This window comes from Schistocerca gregaria, chromosome 8 (genome assembly GCF_023897955.1).
Source record: "Schistocerca gregaria isolate iqSchGreg1 chromosome 8, iqSchGreg1.2, whole genome shotgun sequence".
In the NCBI taxonomy this organism is placed as follows: Eukaryota; Metazoa; Arthropoda; class Insecta; order Orthoptera; family Acrididae; genus Schistocerca; species Schistocerca gregaria.
The window spans coordinates 370,653,275-370,670,576 of record NC_064927.1 but is presented as its reverse complement, the minus strand read 5'-3'; the positions used below and the strand labels follow the sequence as shown (position 1 = coordinate 370,670,576).

At 43.9% G+C, this 17,302-nt stretch overlaps 1 protein-coding gene across 2 annotated transcripts in view; it reads right to left on the bottom strand.

Annotated features, from left to right (window-relative positions):
- Nucleotides 1-594: 594 nt before the first annotated feature.
- Nucleotides 595-17,302, bottom strand: part of LOC126284607 (uncharacterized) — an 80,916-nt gene continuing 64,208 nt past the window's right edge. For both annotated transcript variants that reach the window (XM_049983655.1, XM_049983656.1), the window contains 2 exons: nt 11,897-12,138; nt 595-1,127 (listed from right to left, as the gene is read on the bottom strand). In XM_049983655.1, coding sequence (XP_049839612.1) covers nt 1,083-1,127; nt 11,897-12,138 — 287 coding nt within the window. In that variant the 3' untranslated portion in view covers nt 595-1,082. The remainder of the gene's footprint in view (nt 1,128-11,896; nt 12,139-17,302) is intronic.

Below are 17,302 nucleotides of genomic sequence, written 5' to 3'. Positions count from 1 at the left end.
CCCTCGCTTTGACAGGAGGTGCGGTATTCCTAATGTCTGGATCGACCGCTATTCTGGCAGCCTCTATGCAAATTTGTATGACCAATCATAGAACCTGTCTTCATAATCTTTTCATGATTTGCGAAGTCCGATTAAAATTTGTTGTACGCATTTTTATGCGCCCTAGCATTGGCGATTCAAACATTTACAACAGTTACGCGGTCTAGCGCCACTCTATTAATGACTAACCAAGAATACCAGCTACTCCACTTTTAAAGTAAACCAGAACGCCTCGTTCTTCCTTACAATATTGCTGCTCTTATCGATTCCACTAGCAAATCTTATCAATTATTACCTCTGAGGCGGAGCAGAAATATTATATTACCAATCTACAGAAAGTGTCTACATTTGCGCAACGATTTTTTCATTTTTTTTTTTTTTTTTTTTTTTGTAACATCAGCATTGCAATGAATTAATTTTATCAAAATCAGTTCATTATCACTACTGTAAAACCGTAATATTGCATTAGGGTCTGTTTCACTGATACAAACATTATTCGCTGATAGAATGTTGTGAAGTATACAGCATTGTTTCGTAATGTAATACTCTGTACTATTAGAGGCAGAAATCATCTTCGTGAGTCTTTATTATTGTCCAGTTCAGCTATAGCAAAAATGAAATTATATCCAACAGATTTCTTCTATTGCTTGCTCAGTTGTGTAAATTACCAAACGTAGCTTTACTAGAGAGCAAATCTGTTTCTTCCTGGCAGCACTTATTTAACAAACATGTTAGAATAAACTGAGAGCATATGGATTGGAAATTAATAAAATAGTACCTTCTGCAGTTACACCAATGTGGTTTTCAATCGGTTACATCTCCATCAGTAAGACAAGAAATACGTAGAAGTCAGCAGCATCTTTTCATAGCATTACAATTTGTATGAAATCTGCTATCAACTAAATTATAACTGACGTTCCGTAGTTTTCTTGTTGATGCGTAAAAGTATTTCAGTACAATTTCATGTCAAATTCTATGTATCAGCTTCGTTAGTATTCTTCACCAAAGTGACATTTAGTCCAACATTTTACTCTCATTACCTGTCAGTATATCCTCGTGTCAGAATGCAAGCCTCCAGCTGGATTATTCTGTGAACACATCACATAAGCGTTAGAAAGGAGAGTGAAAGAAAAACACTTTAGAAATGCAAATAATAAAAGAAAGGAAACATCAGAATTGTTATTAACGCTGTAAAGAAATGTTTATTTTTATCCTTTCCAAGAAGTAATTTACTCATCTGGAGTGACATCTCCAGCAATATTAGAACAAACATAATAAATGCTCTCTTCCGCTGTAGTGTAATTCACACTTGAAATAAACGATTCGCAATAATATCAATTAACGAACGGGTGAAAGTTCTACATAGAGTACAGAAAACAATTAAATGTGGTACACATGGCTCCAGAATTATTGTATTGAAACTTTGATATAACACATAAAAATGTTACAAGGTGATGAGTATTCATAATGTGATACCCAATTGGACGACGGCTGATTAGCATAGAAAATGATAAGGAAAACGCCTGAGAATTAACTAATTTGATATCGGCAACAAATCTTTAACTCTTGCAACAGTATTCGAAAAAAATAATTTTCCCAACTCTCTTTCTTAATCTTTTTCTGAACCATACGTTCATATCCTAATTTTTCGTGATGGAAATACACTCCTGGAAATGGAAAAAAGAACACATTGACACCGGTGTGTCAGACCCACCATACTTGCTCCGGACACTGCGAGAGGGCTGTACAAGCAATGATCACACGCACGGCACAGCGGACACACCAGGAACCGCGGTGTTGGCCGTCGAATGGCGCTAGCTGCGCAGCATTTGTGCACCGCCGCCGTCAGTGTCAGCCAGTTTGCCGTCGCATACCGAGCTCCATCGCAGTCTTTAACACTGGTAGCATGCCGCGACAGCGTGGACGTGAACCGTATGTGCAGTTGACGGACTTTGTGCGAGGGCGTATAGTGGGCATGCGGGAGGCCGGGTGGACGTACCGCCGAATTGCTCAACACGTGGGGCGTGAGGTCTCCACAGTACATCGATGTTGTCGCCAGTGGTCGGCGGAAGGTGCACGTGCCCGTCGACCTGGGACCGGACCGCAGCGACGCACGGATGCACGCCAAGACCGTAGGATCCTACGCAGTGCCGTAGGAGACCGCACCGCCACTTCCCAGCCAATTAGGGACACTGTTACTCCTGGGGTATCGACGAGGACCATTCGCAACCGTCTCCATGAAGCTGGGCTACGGTCCCGCACACCGTTAGGCCGTCTTCCGCTCACGCCCCAACATCGTGCAGCCCGCCTCCAGTGGTGTCGCGACAGGCGTGAATGGAGGGACGAATGGAGACGTGTCGTCTTCAGCGATGAGAGTCGCTTCTACCTTGGTGCCTATGATGGTCGTATGCGTGTTTAGCGCCGTGCAGGTGTGCGCCACAATCAGGACTGCATACGACCGAGGCACACAGGGCCAACACCCGGCATCATGGTGTGGGGAGCGATCTCCTACACTGGCCGTACACCTCTGGTGATCGTCGAGGGGACACTGAATAGTGCACGTTACATCCAAACCGTCATCGAACCCATCGTTCTACCATTCCTAGACCGGCAAGGGAACTTGCTGTTCCAACAGGACAATGCACGTCCGCATGTATCCCGTGCCACCCAACGTGCTCTAGAAGGTGTAAGTCAACTACCCTGGCCAGCAAGATCTCCGGATCTGTCCCCCATTGAGCATGTTTGGGACTGGACGAAGCGTCGTCTCACGCGGTCTGCACGTCCAGCACGAACGCTGGTCCAACTGAGGCGCCAGGTGGAAATGGCATGGCAAGCCGTTCCACAGGACTACATCCAGCATCTCTACGATCGTCTCCATGGGAGAATAGCAGCCTGCATTGCTGCGAAAGGTGGATATACACTGTACTAGTGCCGACATTATGCATGCTCTGTTGCCTGTGTCTATGTGCCTGTGGTTCTGTCAGTGTGATCATGTGATGTATCTGACCCCAGGAATGTGTCAATAAAGTTTCCCTTTCCTGGGACAATGAATTCACGGTGTTCTTATTTCAATTTCCAGGAGTGTATTATCAGGCTGTTATTGGTCGTGCAGGTGCATCCAATGTTTACATAGTTTTTTGTCTGATCTCATGTGCCACACAAAGATTTAATTGCAATCTCTTCATCTCAGAGCAATTGGACATTCCGTCCTCGGTTATTATTCTTGGTTATACTACAGCCCTCTCTTACAACTTTCGCTCTCTAAAGCCCTCCCTAGTATCATGGAAGTCTAACACATGTCGTATCATCCTTCACCTTGTCTTGTTAATGTTTGGCATGGATTTCTTTCCGTGCTGAGTCTCTGACTGCGATGTTACATTACTGTTTTCTATTGAGTAAACTCTCTCTCAGCAACAGGCCGTACGAACAAAAAAATTGCAAATTTACCTGTTGTCGCTCGCACCTTAGGTAACTGGGCTTTGCGAGGCTCTGTTTAAAAAAAATTACTGATGAAGTCATGGGATCGAGCCGCTCACGTTTTCTTCCAAGCCCAGCAGCTAACTAGCTGCAAATAATAACTTATAGCTGTGACCCTGCAGTCAAGTAGACTATGCATTGACTGGAATTGCAAATTAATAAGATCAACAGACATATTAAATAAAGATAAACGAATAATTAATAGAAAGAGAACATCTATAGGTGCTGTAGAGAACAGAGAATGATGTTGAGTAATGTTTATTCAAGAAATAAAAACTCAAAAAAGGGACTGTGGTCCTACGTTAACTAACTGTAATACATACAGAAATAATCTTATTAAATACAGTAAAGTTGCATTGAGAGCGTTAGGACAATGCTAGCAGAGTCCCTACGATAAGTGTCATTGAAGACTCGCGAAAACTAAGACAGTTTGGTGATTAACCAGTTCCAAATAATTCAGAGTTCACCATAACATTTACAAATTAACACAAGGAAGGTAACGAGTAGAAATTCATAGTCTTTCCACTCTCAGATCCGTAATGCAACAGGAAAAAGAGAACTGGAGCGTCCGTTCAAAAAAATGCCTCTGAGCACTATGGGACTTAACAGCTGAACTCATCAGTCCCCTTGACTTAGAACTAGTTAAACCTAACTAACCTAAGGACATCACACACATTCATGCCCGAGACAGGATTCGAACCTGCGACACTAGCGGTCGCACGGTTCCAGACAGCAAGAGCGTCCTTTCACCGCCCAGACTCAGTTACCTACGTGACCCAATAACTCAAGTCACCTCAGGCAGGTCTGCCCTCTTCCAGAACAAACGTAATAGTGTCTCAAGGTTAAAAATCTCGTAGTGGCCGTTCCCTGCTCAAAATATATCAACTATACGACCAAATGCCACGCGATAAATAAGCGTAACGTAACACGGCGAAATTCATCACTTTATCAGTGCGGTTAGTTTTCACAGTCCTGTAACATCACATTTCAAACGTTTTATTCTCTTTCCCGATTTCCTTGCAATGCAAGATTGACTTCCACCTAATATTGAGCTCCGAACGTTCCCAGAAAACTCTTTCTGCAGCTATGTCCAGTGTTTGATTATACTAGACGACTTTTTCCATCGAACGAATGCTCGTTTTGCTTGTGCTAATCAACATCTCATGTTCTCCTTGTTTTACCCTATTATTAGTTATTTTGCTTCCAAGACACGAGATTCCCTCACTTCGTCAGGTACGTGGTTCCCAATTTTGAACTCTAATTCGCTGCTAATATCATTCCTACTACTACTACTACTCAAATCATCGGTTCTTCCTTCGGTTTACTCTCAGTTCACATTCTGAATTGAATAAACTGCTCATGCCTTTCAACGGGTTCTGCAATTCTTCATCTAGGACAATAGTGCCATTACAAAATCACAACAGGATTTGAATCCCACTTCTGAAACTTTCCAGTTTTAATACGTACTATTTTTATTTATATATTTATTAGAGTTACCCGTTTAGGATCGTACCTAATGATGATACATCTGTGGCTGATTATGCGAATCGAAAATACGTAAGCGCTACATGTACTATAAAATGCATGAGGAAAACACGTAAATGACTCTGATCGTCACAGTACAGCAATGTTTTATTGCGAACAGTAAACAACACGTTGCTACAGTTTTATAAGTCTATTACAGTTCTGTTTGCTTACAAAGAAGTATCCGGCCCAAAATTAGCCAAGAGTTTTTGTGAACAATAACCTTTCGCGTAATTCTTTGTCTATTTCTGAATGACAATGATGCTCTCAATATTCATCTAAGCTGTAGGACACCAGACATACAAAACGTATACATTGCCGGCCGTTGTAACTGCCAGAGAACAAATAACAAAAGTTTACTTGCTGTGTGTATACAGTATAGTAGGAATAATACATAAAGTGTAGTTGATTCGGGGATACGTCGTGTGAAATTTAGCACACTGAGCTCCCACCACTGTCACAAACAACGCTTTAACTAGGCTGGGTACCGAATCAAATTGAGTGTGAATGACAGAGACGGGTACGTCTTTCCATTCTGCTTTAACCCTATACCAGGATAAATCAACTGTAGTGGCTGAGGAGAGATAGTATGGCACATTCTCGACAACTCATAAATGTTTTCAACGGGTGAGAGGTATGGAGAACGTCCTGAGAAGGGTCCAACGCCTCTGCATCGAGACAGATCGTGACAGAACGGCCAACATGCAGTCGTGTTTTATATCGTTGGGAGACAACAACACAGAGATCTCGGCGATGGATCAGAGCCATTAGACTTATCAAGGCAGAAAAGTAACGCCTGCTATCTAAATAACCGTCTGTGTGAACGGGAGGTGATCGAATAGTGTACTCAATAGCTCCCATTCCATCACGCAACGTGCTGAGCCGGAATGATGCTGAATGTAATCCGGCAACTTTCATTACCACACAGTCCGCCACGATAGCTGAGTGGTCAGCGTGACGGATTGCCGTCCTATGGGCCCGGGCCCGTGTATTTTTCGCCGCCCAGGGACTGGGTGTCGTGTTGTCCTCATCACCATTTCATCCCCATCCGGCGCGCAGATCGCCCAACGTGGCGTCGAATAGAATAAGACCTGCACCAAGGCGGCCGGACCTGCCCCGTAAGCGGCCTCCCGGCCAATAACGCCAAACGCTCATTTCCATCGCCACACTAGTCTACACATATGTTTGTGGCCACCGACTGGCCACAGTCTGGGACTGGTCGGAAGCGGCGACGTTTTGCATATTATACGCAACATGGGACTCGTCGGAAGAGACGGCGTGGTGCAAGTTCCGTGTGTGTCACTGGGCGCCCATCACTTTCTGTTGCGTCAAGGGAAGCCGCAAAGCCGGCCGGGGTGGACGAGCTGTTCTAGGCGCTACAGTCTGAAACCGCGCGACCGCTACTGTCGCAGGTTCGAATCCTGCCTCGGGCATGGATGTGTGTAATGTCCTTAGGTTAGTTAGGTTTAAGTAGTTCAAAGTTCTAGGGGACTGATGACCTCAGCAGTTAAGACCCATAGTGCTCAGAGCCATTTGAGCCATTTGAAGCCGCAACAGTGAGCGCCATGCTCACAGGCCTTGATGCGGCAGATGCCGTCGCACTGACTGTGTCGATAGTTGGCTTCATGTAAACGAGCCGATTCCCTGACACAGGGTGCGTGAAGTAGCTACACGATCCGGCCGAGCGAACAGTGTACTGAGGCGACAAAGTCACGGGACATCTCCTAATATCGTGGCTGATCTCCTTTTGCCTGGCGTCATGCAGTATCTCGACGAGGCATGGACTCAACAAGTCATTGGAAGTCACCTGCACAAATATTGCGGCATGCTGTCTCCATAGCCGTCTGTAATTGCGAAAGTGTTGCCGGTGCAGAATTTTGTGCACGAACTGACTTCTCAATTAGGATCCATAAATGTTAAATGGAACTCATTGCTGGTGAGCTGGGAGGCCAAAACATTTGCACCAATCGTCCAGAATGTTTATCAAACCAACTGCGAACAGTTGTTGCCCAGTGAAGGTTCAAATGGCTCTAAGCACTCTGGGACTTAACATCTGAGGTCATCAGTCCCCTAGTCTTAGAACTACTTGAACCTAACTAACCTAAGGACATCACACACATCCATGCCCGAGGCAGGATTCGAACCTGAGACAGTAGCACTAGCGTAGTTCCGGACTGAAGCGCCTAGAGCCGCTCGGCCACACTGGCTGGTTGTTGCCCGGTGACATGGCGCATTGTCATCGATAAACATTCCATAGTTGTTTGGGAACATGAAGGACGTAAATGGCTGCAAATAGTCTCCAACTAGCCGAAAATAATTTCCAGCCAGTCCTTGGTTTAGTTGCACCAGGGGACCCAATCCATCAGTCTATTCCATGCAAACAGAACCCACACCTTTATGGAAGCACCACCAGCTTGCACAGTGCGTTGTCGCCAACTTGGATCCAGGGCTTCACTGGGTTTGCGCCACACTCGAACCATACCATCAGCTCTTACGAACCCATTAGTTAATATGGTACGTTATTATATCTGCACTGATGTGACAAAAGTCATGGAATACCTCCCAATATCGTGTCGGACCTCCTTTTGCCCAGAGTAGTGCAGCAACTGGACCTGCCAAGGTCTCAACAAGTCTTTGGAAGTCCCTGCAGAAATACTGAGCAATGCTGCTCCTCTAGCAGTCCATAACAGCGAAAGTGTTGCCGGAACAGAATTTTGTGCACTAACTGACCTCTCGATTATTATCCATAAATGTCCGATCGGATTCATGTCGGGTGATCTGGGTGGCCAGAAAGTTCTCAAAACTAGTCGCTAACAATTGTAGCACGATGGCATGGTGCATTGTCATCTATAAGAATTCCATCAATGTTTGGGAACGTGAATTCCATGAATGGTTTGCAAATGGTAGTAGAACATGACCATTTCCAGTCAACAATAGGTGCAGTGGAAACAGAGGACCCAGTTCATTCCATGTAAATACAATCCACGCCATTATTGAGCCTCCACCAGCTTGCACTGTGCCTTGTTGATAGTTTGGAGCTTGGGTCCATGGCTTCGTGGGGTCTGCGCCACACGTTACTATCAGCTCCTACCAATTGAAATCGGAACTTATGTGATCAGACCACGGTTTTCCAGCTCACATACGCAAAGGTCACGAGCCCAGGGGAGCCCCTGCAAGCGATGTCGTGCTGTTAGCAAAGGCACTCGCGTCTGTCGTCTGTTGCCCATTAACGCCACATTTCGCTGCAATGTTCTAACGCATAACATCGTCGTACGTCCCTTATTGATTTTTGCGGTTATTTCACACAGTGTTGCTTGTCTGTCAAGCACTGCAAACGCTGCTGCTCTCGGTTGTTAAGTGAAAGCCTTTGGCAACTGCGTTGTCCTTGGCGAGAGGTAATGCCTCAAATTTAGTATTCGTAGCGCACTCTTGACGCTGTGAATTTTCGAATATTGAATTCCCTAACGATTTCCAAAGTGGAATGTCCCATGCGTCTAGCTCCAACTACCATCCCACGTTCAAAGCCTGTTAATTCCCGTAGTGCGGCTATAATCATGTCGGAACCCCCTTCACTTGGAGCACTTGAGCACAAATGACAGATCCACCAATGCACTGCCGTTTTATGCCTTGTGTACGCGATGGTACCGCCATCTGCACATATTCAATCGCTATCTGATGACTTTTGTCACCTCAGCTATGTTTGTCCTCCCTGACGCAATTAATATTGTACATGACAGTATGACCCTTCTGAATATTTCGATTCAGAATTCCCATGACACACGTGAGTTTCATAGGAACTCGAGGTGTTATAAAGCGGGACAAAAAATCGGATCTGTCTTATTTCGACAGACGCTGGCCCTTTCTTACACAAGGTATAACGCTGTCTTCTCACAATGAACTAACATTCAAAAGGTGTTTTTTTCGTAAACTTTCCGTATAAACAGCCTGTAAATGACGTTACTTTTACCTACGTGGAGCTGCACTGAAATGCTGACCATTTGCGTATCGTAGCATGTTGAGCAAAACACTGCAGTTTGTCGTTTCTTGCACGCTATCTTGATGACGTTCTGTTTAATGGCTAGCAATGTATGAACGAGGTTCTCAACATCAGAAAAAAATGTCGCGACACACATTTCCAAAGGCGAGTGCGTAGCATATCCGGTAGATGCAGGAAGTGGCTATCGTATGCGACAGTTGACACTTCCTGGCTCTGTCACTTCCTCCTTCTTAGCGACTTAAAATAGTTACTCTGAGTTTTCCTCCTTGCAATTGCAAGCAAACGCGTGAGTAATCGTTTACGAGCTCTTCGAACGTAGAGCCTATGGCACTAGCTGCTTATAGTGTGTCGTCCGGGCATCGTGAACAAGCAGATAGCAGTCGTCTCTCATTCGTGACGACATTTTGCATTAAATGCGACAGAGAAGTATGCAGAAGTATCGTTTTACGATTACGACACATGGCATAACGATAATGAGAAACTTAAACATTATTATAGACACGAAGTAGCAATAGTGTCCAATGCTAAGTAAAAGAAATACCAAATAGCGAATCCTGTGAACCCGAAATCGCGATAGTTTGCAAAGCGAAATAAAAGAATCATCAAATAGCGAACTTATTAAAGTTTAGACTGTTGCTCAAGTTTACAGATGTGCAAAGTGATCAAAAGTGTCATAGCATTACAAAGGCTTGCTGCAAAGTAATGCCTCCGAACTTTTGATGTAGAAAGTCTCAAAATTTATTAAAGAACACAAACTTTATTATAATTCTAAATCTTTATTTGTCAACATTCCACTGTATTGTATGTTAACCGGGGGCCTAGAAACGACGGAGGGGCTCCGTCCCCGCCGCAGCCGCGGTGGTCCACAACCCCACGACGACTACCGCAGTCCATTTCACCCCTCCGTCGCCCCACACCGAACCACTCTTTCAGGGTTACTGTGCAGTGCAGCGTATTCACAATCTAATTCTGACTGAAAAACGCGTAACACTGAAGGAACAGCCAATCCGAATTGGAGATGGGGAAGCGAATATGTGCAGAATATTGAAATGGTTGAAAAAGATTTGCGCCAGGTGGGTTCCGAGAACGTTTACGACTGGAAAACACTGAAATACCTACCCATCTACCCTGACTTGACACAGTGGGATTACCACCTCTTCAGTAAACGTAAGGTACACCGTCGTGGAACTACTTTACTGGCCATTAAAATTGCTACACCACGAAGATGACGTGCTACAGTAGCGAAATTAAACCGACAGGAAGAAGATGCTGTGATATGCAAATGATAAGCTTTTCAGAGCATTTACACAAGGCTGTCGCCGATGGCGACATGAGGACCGTTTCCAACCGATTTCTCATACACAAACAGCAGTTGATCGGTGTTGCCTGGTGAAACATTGCTGCGATGTCTCGTGTAAGGAGGAGAAATGCGTACCATCACGTTTCCGGCTTTGATAAAGGTCGGATTGTAGCCTATCGCGGTTGCGGTTTATCGTATCGCGACATTGCTGCTCGCGTTGGTCGAGATCCAATGACTGTTAGCAGAATATGGAATCGGTGGGTTCAAGAGGGCAATGCGGAACGCCGTGCTGGATCCCAACGGCCTCGTATCACTAGCAGTCGAGATGACAGGCATCTTATCCGCATGGCTGTAAAGGATCGTGCAGCCACGTCTCGATCCCTGAATCAACAGATGGGGACGTATGCAAGACAACAACCATCTGCACGAACAGTTCGACGACGTTTGCAGCAGCATAGACTATCAGCTCGGAGACCGTGGCTGCGGTTACCCTTGACGCTGCATCAAAGACAGGAGGGCCTGCGATGGTGTACTCAACGACGAACCTGGGTGCACGAATGGCAAAACGTCATTTTTTCCAATGAGTCCAGGTTCCGTTTACAGCGTCATGATGGTGGCATCCGTGTTTGGCGACATCGGGGTGAACGTACAATGGATACGTGTATTCGTCATCGCCATACTGGCGTATCACCCGACATGATGTTATGGGGTGCCATTGGTTACACGTCTCGGTCACCTCTTGTTCGCATTGACGGCACTTTGAACAGTGGGCGTTACATTTCACATGTTTTACGACCCGTGGCTATACCCTTCATTCGATCCCTTCGAAACCCTACATCTCAGCAGGATAATGCACGACCGCAAGTTGGAGGTCCTGTACGGGACTTTCTGGATACAGAAAATGTTCGAATGCTACCCTGGACAACACATTCTCCAAATCTCTCACCAACTGAAAACGTCTGGTCGATGGTGGCCGAGCAACTGGCTTGTCACAATACGCCAGTCACTACTCTTGATGAACTGTGGTATCGTGTTGAAGCTGCATGTGCACCTGTACCTGTACACGCCAGCGAAGCTCTGTTTGACTCAATGCCCAGGCGTGGTTGTTTTGGGTACTAATTTCTTAGGATCTATGCATCCAAACTGCGTGAAAATGTATAGTATAGTATATTTGTCCAATGAAAAACCGTTTATCATCTGCATTTCTTCTTGTTGTAGCAATTTTAAAGGCCAGTAGTGTAGATCTGAAGATTATCACGCTCTTGGGTGGCTCCTAAACAGTGGCTCAGATGAGCTGTCCCTGACTTTTACTACTCAGGTTTACAAGTCGTACTTCCACAGTGGTGTAACCAAGTTGAAAGTGACGGAGACTAAGTAGAAGTATTACAATTTCTCTCTGAAGAATGTATCAACACACTGCAAAAAATATCAAAAGTGCGGAAAATTAATTGGAAGTTAAAAAAAAATATTGTGCACTTCCTTTTAAGCGACCACCGTACCATAGATTAACATCAATATCTGCGTCCAGATCCAGGAAGTCTTAAAAATATGTTCCTCACCGGGTCCTGTCGTTCGTCTGGTCGGTCCACTTGGCCGAAGGCGCAGTGCTTCGTGACCGGCGTGAAGTCTCCAGTCACCTGGAAGTGGTGGAGGTAGTCGGGTGGCGGCTCCGATTCGCAACTGGAGGGCCCCAGGAGCACGCTGGGAACAGTCCGGCCCAGCTCCACGTCTTCGTGAAACACCCGGAGGCCCACCTGCTGCGCTAGGTCCATCAGCGAAGCCTCCACTTCTTTGTCTCCACCTGCAGTACAGTCAGAGACCAATAGTCAATATTCGATTCGTCGACAGTGCAGCAGTGTCGCAGAGACCTAGACAGTTGCTTTCGCAACAAGATAGTGCTAAAACATGAGAAACGGGTTATTAAACTACAAGCAGTTACATGAAACAATATGTGATTATTTCAGGTCCAGAACCGAAAAGACGTCACTGTATGACAGCTTACACTATCAGGTGAAAATGACCGAGACACTAATATGGCGGATCTGGGAATGCCTCCAAGATGTGGGTGTTACCGGGGAAATGAAACACCTGGGGTGGATCAAAACCAGCGACGTGAGCAGCGTCTGTACTCCAGAGGAGCAGCTTCACGGCAGCGGCTGTTCTCTGAGTCAAGAGCGGCTGTCTACTACAGGGTGACACAGAATAACGAGAATGTTTGAGATGAGTAGTGGCAGCCATGGGCAGCTGGCAGCACTGCGGGTTTGTGACAGCGAGTAAACAGGCCGCCATTTCAGTAATCATAGATCAGTTGAACAAACATCAACGTGCGTTACCTATAAAAATGTTTTTTTTTTTAATGATACTTTGGTAGCGCTTTCTATTTGCCGTAATTTTTATAACTTTTTGTAAAAATAACATTAATTCTGCAGATTATAATTATTATGAAAACATCAGATATTATAGTTTTTATAATTTAGAACGTCATGATGCCGTTCGGTTGAAACACGCGATACAGTGTTGGATTGATAACTCTGAAGAGACTGGATCTGCCCTCAAGAAGAAACCAACAGGGCGACATAGAATTGAGCGTTCTCCAGCAAACGTTGATGTTGTACGCGAGTCTGTCTTACGGAGTCCACGGCGTTCAGTTCGTAAGGAAGCAGCAGTGGTTGGAATGTTCCGGTAGAGTGTTCGCAGAATTCTTCATCTTGATTTAAAATTTCATCAGTACAAACTACAGCTGGTGCAACAATTGAAGGACAACGATTTCCGGTTACGATTAGAATTCTGTCAACAAATGATAAACATAGACAATGACGGTGAATTTCAAAACAAGTTAAGGAAGTCAGATGACTCACATTTTCATCTCACAGGTTATATGAATAAACAGAACTACCGTTACTGAGCAAACACAAATCCTAATGACGTTCATGAGCGTCTTTTACACGCTAGTAAAGTGACAGTGTTGTGTGTTGTTTCATAACATGGCATTATCGGACCGTATTTTTTCGCAGATTAACAGGGAAACACAATAACTGTCACTGCAGAGCGTAACGTCGAGATGTTACAAACTTTAGTTACACTGCATAAACAACTTTACAAACATTCAAGAGGCCTGCTTTCAACAGGACGGAGCGACATCACACACAGCACATCAGTCAATGGAACGTGTGCGAGAATTGTTTGACAACCGTGTGATCTCACGATTCGGTAACATTCCCTGGCCCCCTAGATCATCAGAATTATCCGTTTATGATTTTTTATTGTGGGGCTACGTCAAGAGCAAAGTCTACACGACTCGATCAAGAACCTTGGATGAGTTAAAACAGAGTATTCGGAATGCAATTCACAGTATCCCAGCAGAGATGTTGCAGCGGTCAATGAGCAATCTCAACAGCAGATTTCACGAATGTATTCGTACAAGAGGACACCATCTAAAGGAAGTAATATTTTTTAAATGGTAAATGTTTAGTGAATGGCAAAGCTGTAAGGTTCCAATTACTATGAACGAAATTTCTTTCCTTCATCACTTCTAGTTTTATTGGGTTGTGGAAATGTTCAAGTTTTTCTGTGTCACGCTGTACATGGGGAGGAAGGCAACGGGAAACCATCTCCGACAGTAAAATGATTCAAATGTCTCTGAGCACTATAGGACTTAACATCTGAGGTCATCAGTCGCCTGGACTTAGAACTAAGTAAACCTAAATAACCTAAGGACGTCACACACATCCATGCCCGAGGCAGGATTCGAACCTGCGACCGTAGCAGCCTCGTGATTCCGGACTGAAGGGCCTAGAACCGCTCGGCCACAGCGGCCGGCCCCTCCAACAATAATTCCCAAAAGAATCACATAAGACAAAATGACAAGCACATTTAACTCAAAATTTTTCTGAGGTATAAATAGTTTCCCAATCGTATCTCCGGTGGGAACTGCATTAATTGCTGCTGAGAGAAGGAACATGAATCTTCGAAACAAAGTAAGAATCGGTTCCTGGAAAGTACAAAGTTTATGTGAAGCTGTGAATTTGGCTATCTTAATGCAGATATTCTAGAAGTGGCAGAGACATGGTGGACAGATGCTGGAATGTGTGAGGTTCCCGGACGAACTATCTACTGTTCAGGGAATCAAGACAATAGATACAGAAAAGGTGTGGGATTAATTGTCTTAGAAAAAGTTCCGAAATCAATAACAGCTTTCTTTCCACACTCAGACCTAATGGCTTTAATGAAACTTAATACCATTCCAATTAACGTCAACATCATCCAAGTATATGCGCCCACATCAGATTCAACTGAAGATGAAAATGAAGTGTTCTACTAAGAGTTGAAGCAACTTCTTAGGCTGGTAAAGAAACATGAGATAAACTTAACAATGGGTGATTTTAACTTCAAAATAGGAGAGGGAAGATTTGAAGAACTATCCGGTCCATATAATGCGTACGAAATGATCTAGGCTAACGGCTTTGTCATTTTTGTCAAGAGGAAAGGATGAAGATAACAAACACTTGGTTTGAGCTACCACCTAGACACTTGTACACCTAAAGAGCTCCAGCTGATAATCCTGACAATATAGTACGGAATCAAATAGATTACATTCTGATTATGACGCGCTTTGGATCCTCAGTAACGGGGGCATGCACCTATCCGGGAGCCGACGGTCCCTCAGACCATGTCCCGCTACTAGCAGAAATAAAAATAAAAACTACAAATATCAAACAACATATACAACAGCGGAAAATGGAATACGTTCGCCTTAAAGATGAAGGGTAACCACAAAGATCAGGGAGAGAGTTACGGATACAGTCAAACCACAACTAGAAGAAGGAACAAATACAAACAACGTATGGGAGGAAATCCAGAAAATTGTGACAGATGTTGTGGAAAATGAAATAGGTTACAAACAGAAAACACAAAAAAAATTGGATGACGAACGAAATTTTGCAGTTATTTGAAAAAAGAAGAAAATATGAAAACCAGGAAAAATACAGGGACATGCAGAAAGTCATAAAAAAGGAGATAAGAACAGTGCACATGTGGGTTTTTTAGGTTAGAGAATTCCCTCCCTAGACCTGACAAGACGCGTCCAGAGACGCAGCAAGGTAGGAGTAGGCAAAATGCAACAGGGAATAACAATATTAATGTGCTAATAGTAAACTGCAGGAGCGTCTATAGAAAGGTACCAGAAATGCTCTCATTAACAAACGTTCTAACGCCCACATAATACTAGGGACAGAAAGTTGGCTGAAACCAGATGTAAACAGTAATGAAATTCTAAACTCAGATTGGAATGTATACCGCAGTGTCAGGCTGGACAATGAAGGGGGAGGCGTGTTTATAGCGATAAGAAGTGCAATAGTATCGAAGGAAATTGACGGAGATCCGAAATGTGAAACAATTTGGGTGAAGCTCACGGTTAAAGCAGGCTCAGACGTGGTAATTGGATGTCTCTATAGGCCCCCTGGCTTAGCAGCTGTTATGGCTGAGCACCTAAAGGATAATTTGGAAAATATTTCTAGTAGATTTCCCCACCATGTTGTAGTTCTGGGCGAAGATTTTAATTTGCCGGATATAGACTGGGAGACTCAAACGTTGACAACGGGTGGCAGGGACAAAGAACTAAGTGAAAATTTTTTAAGTGCTTTATCTTAAAACTACCTTGAGCAGTTAAACAGAGAACCGACTCGTGGCGATAACATATTACACCTTCTGCTGACAAACAGTCCAGAACTATTTGAAACAGTTAACGCAGAACAGGCAATCAGCGATCATAAAGCGGTTACTGCATCGATGATTTCAGCCGTAAATAGAAATATTAAAAAAAGGTAGGAAGATTTTTTTGTTTAGCAAGAGTGACAAAAATCAGATTTCAGAGTATCTGACGGCTCAACACAAAAGTTTTGTCTCAAGTACAGATAGTGTTGAGGATCAGTGGACAAAGTGCAAAAACATCGTGCAATGTGCGCTAGATGAGTATGTACCAAGCAAGATCGTAAGAGATGGAAAAGAGCCACCGTGGTACAACAACCGAGTTAGAAAACTGCTGCGGAAGCAAAGGGAACCTCACAGCAAACATAAACATAGTCAATGCCTTGCACACAAACAAAAATTAAGCGAAGCGAAATGTAGTGTGAGGAGGGCTATGCGAGAGGCGTTCAATGAATTCGAAAGTAAAGTTCTATGTACTCACTTTCTAAATATTCATGGTAGTGTCTGTTTGTTCTATATCGTGTCTCCCTACCACTTTCGCGCAACGACCCTCTGAGCGTGTTTTTTAGGGAATTGACTGGTTTGAACCTGGGACCTGTTGCTGGTAAGGAGACGCCAGACCACACATGACATGTAGAATTCAGAAGAGTTCAGTGACACTAGCGATGATATAACTAAATACTTAATGATTTCAGCGTCAGCTCCACTGCACTCCCTGTAAAAGAATCTTAATACTAACTAAATTTAGTGGAAAGGGTTCAAGGCTTTCCTATTTTTTGGTTAGCTGGTAAAATAACGTCGGAAAAGCAGTTAAGTTTACCATTGGAAATTTTATTCTACTCACAAAACATTGTTTATAAATTGCACTATTGATAAAAGGAAGTGTTTTAATACAGGATGGTTAAAACCAACTGCGTTCAACAAAAATGTGAACGAATATTCCCTGAGTGGGTTTCCAAATTCTACAATTGATCGAAGGATGACCTATGCCATATCACATCTATAATCTAGTTTTAAATTAAGTTTCACAAAAGAGCAAACTATCAAAATTGTCTACAGTGACCCTCAATTATCTTAAATTACTTATCTAACTTGTCGTAAATTGCAGTGGCTGATATGGCTTCTCAATAACTATATAACAGAAAAATAATCGCGTTTCACATTTTTACTTCAAGTGGCAAATGTGAACACCATGAGCTTTATTTTACGATCGACACTAGTATTACGCAAAAAGGGGTGTAACAGATGAGACTTCTGCA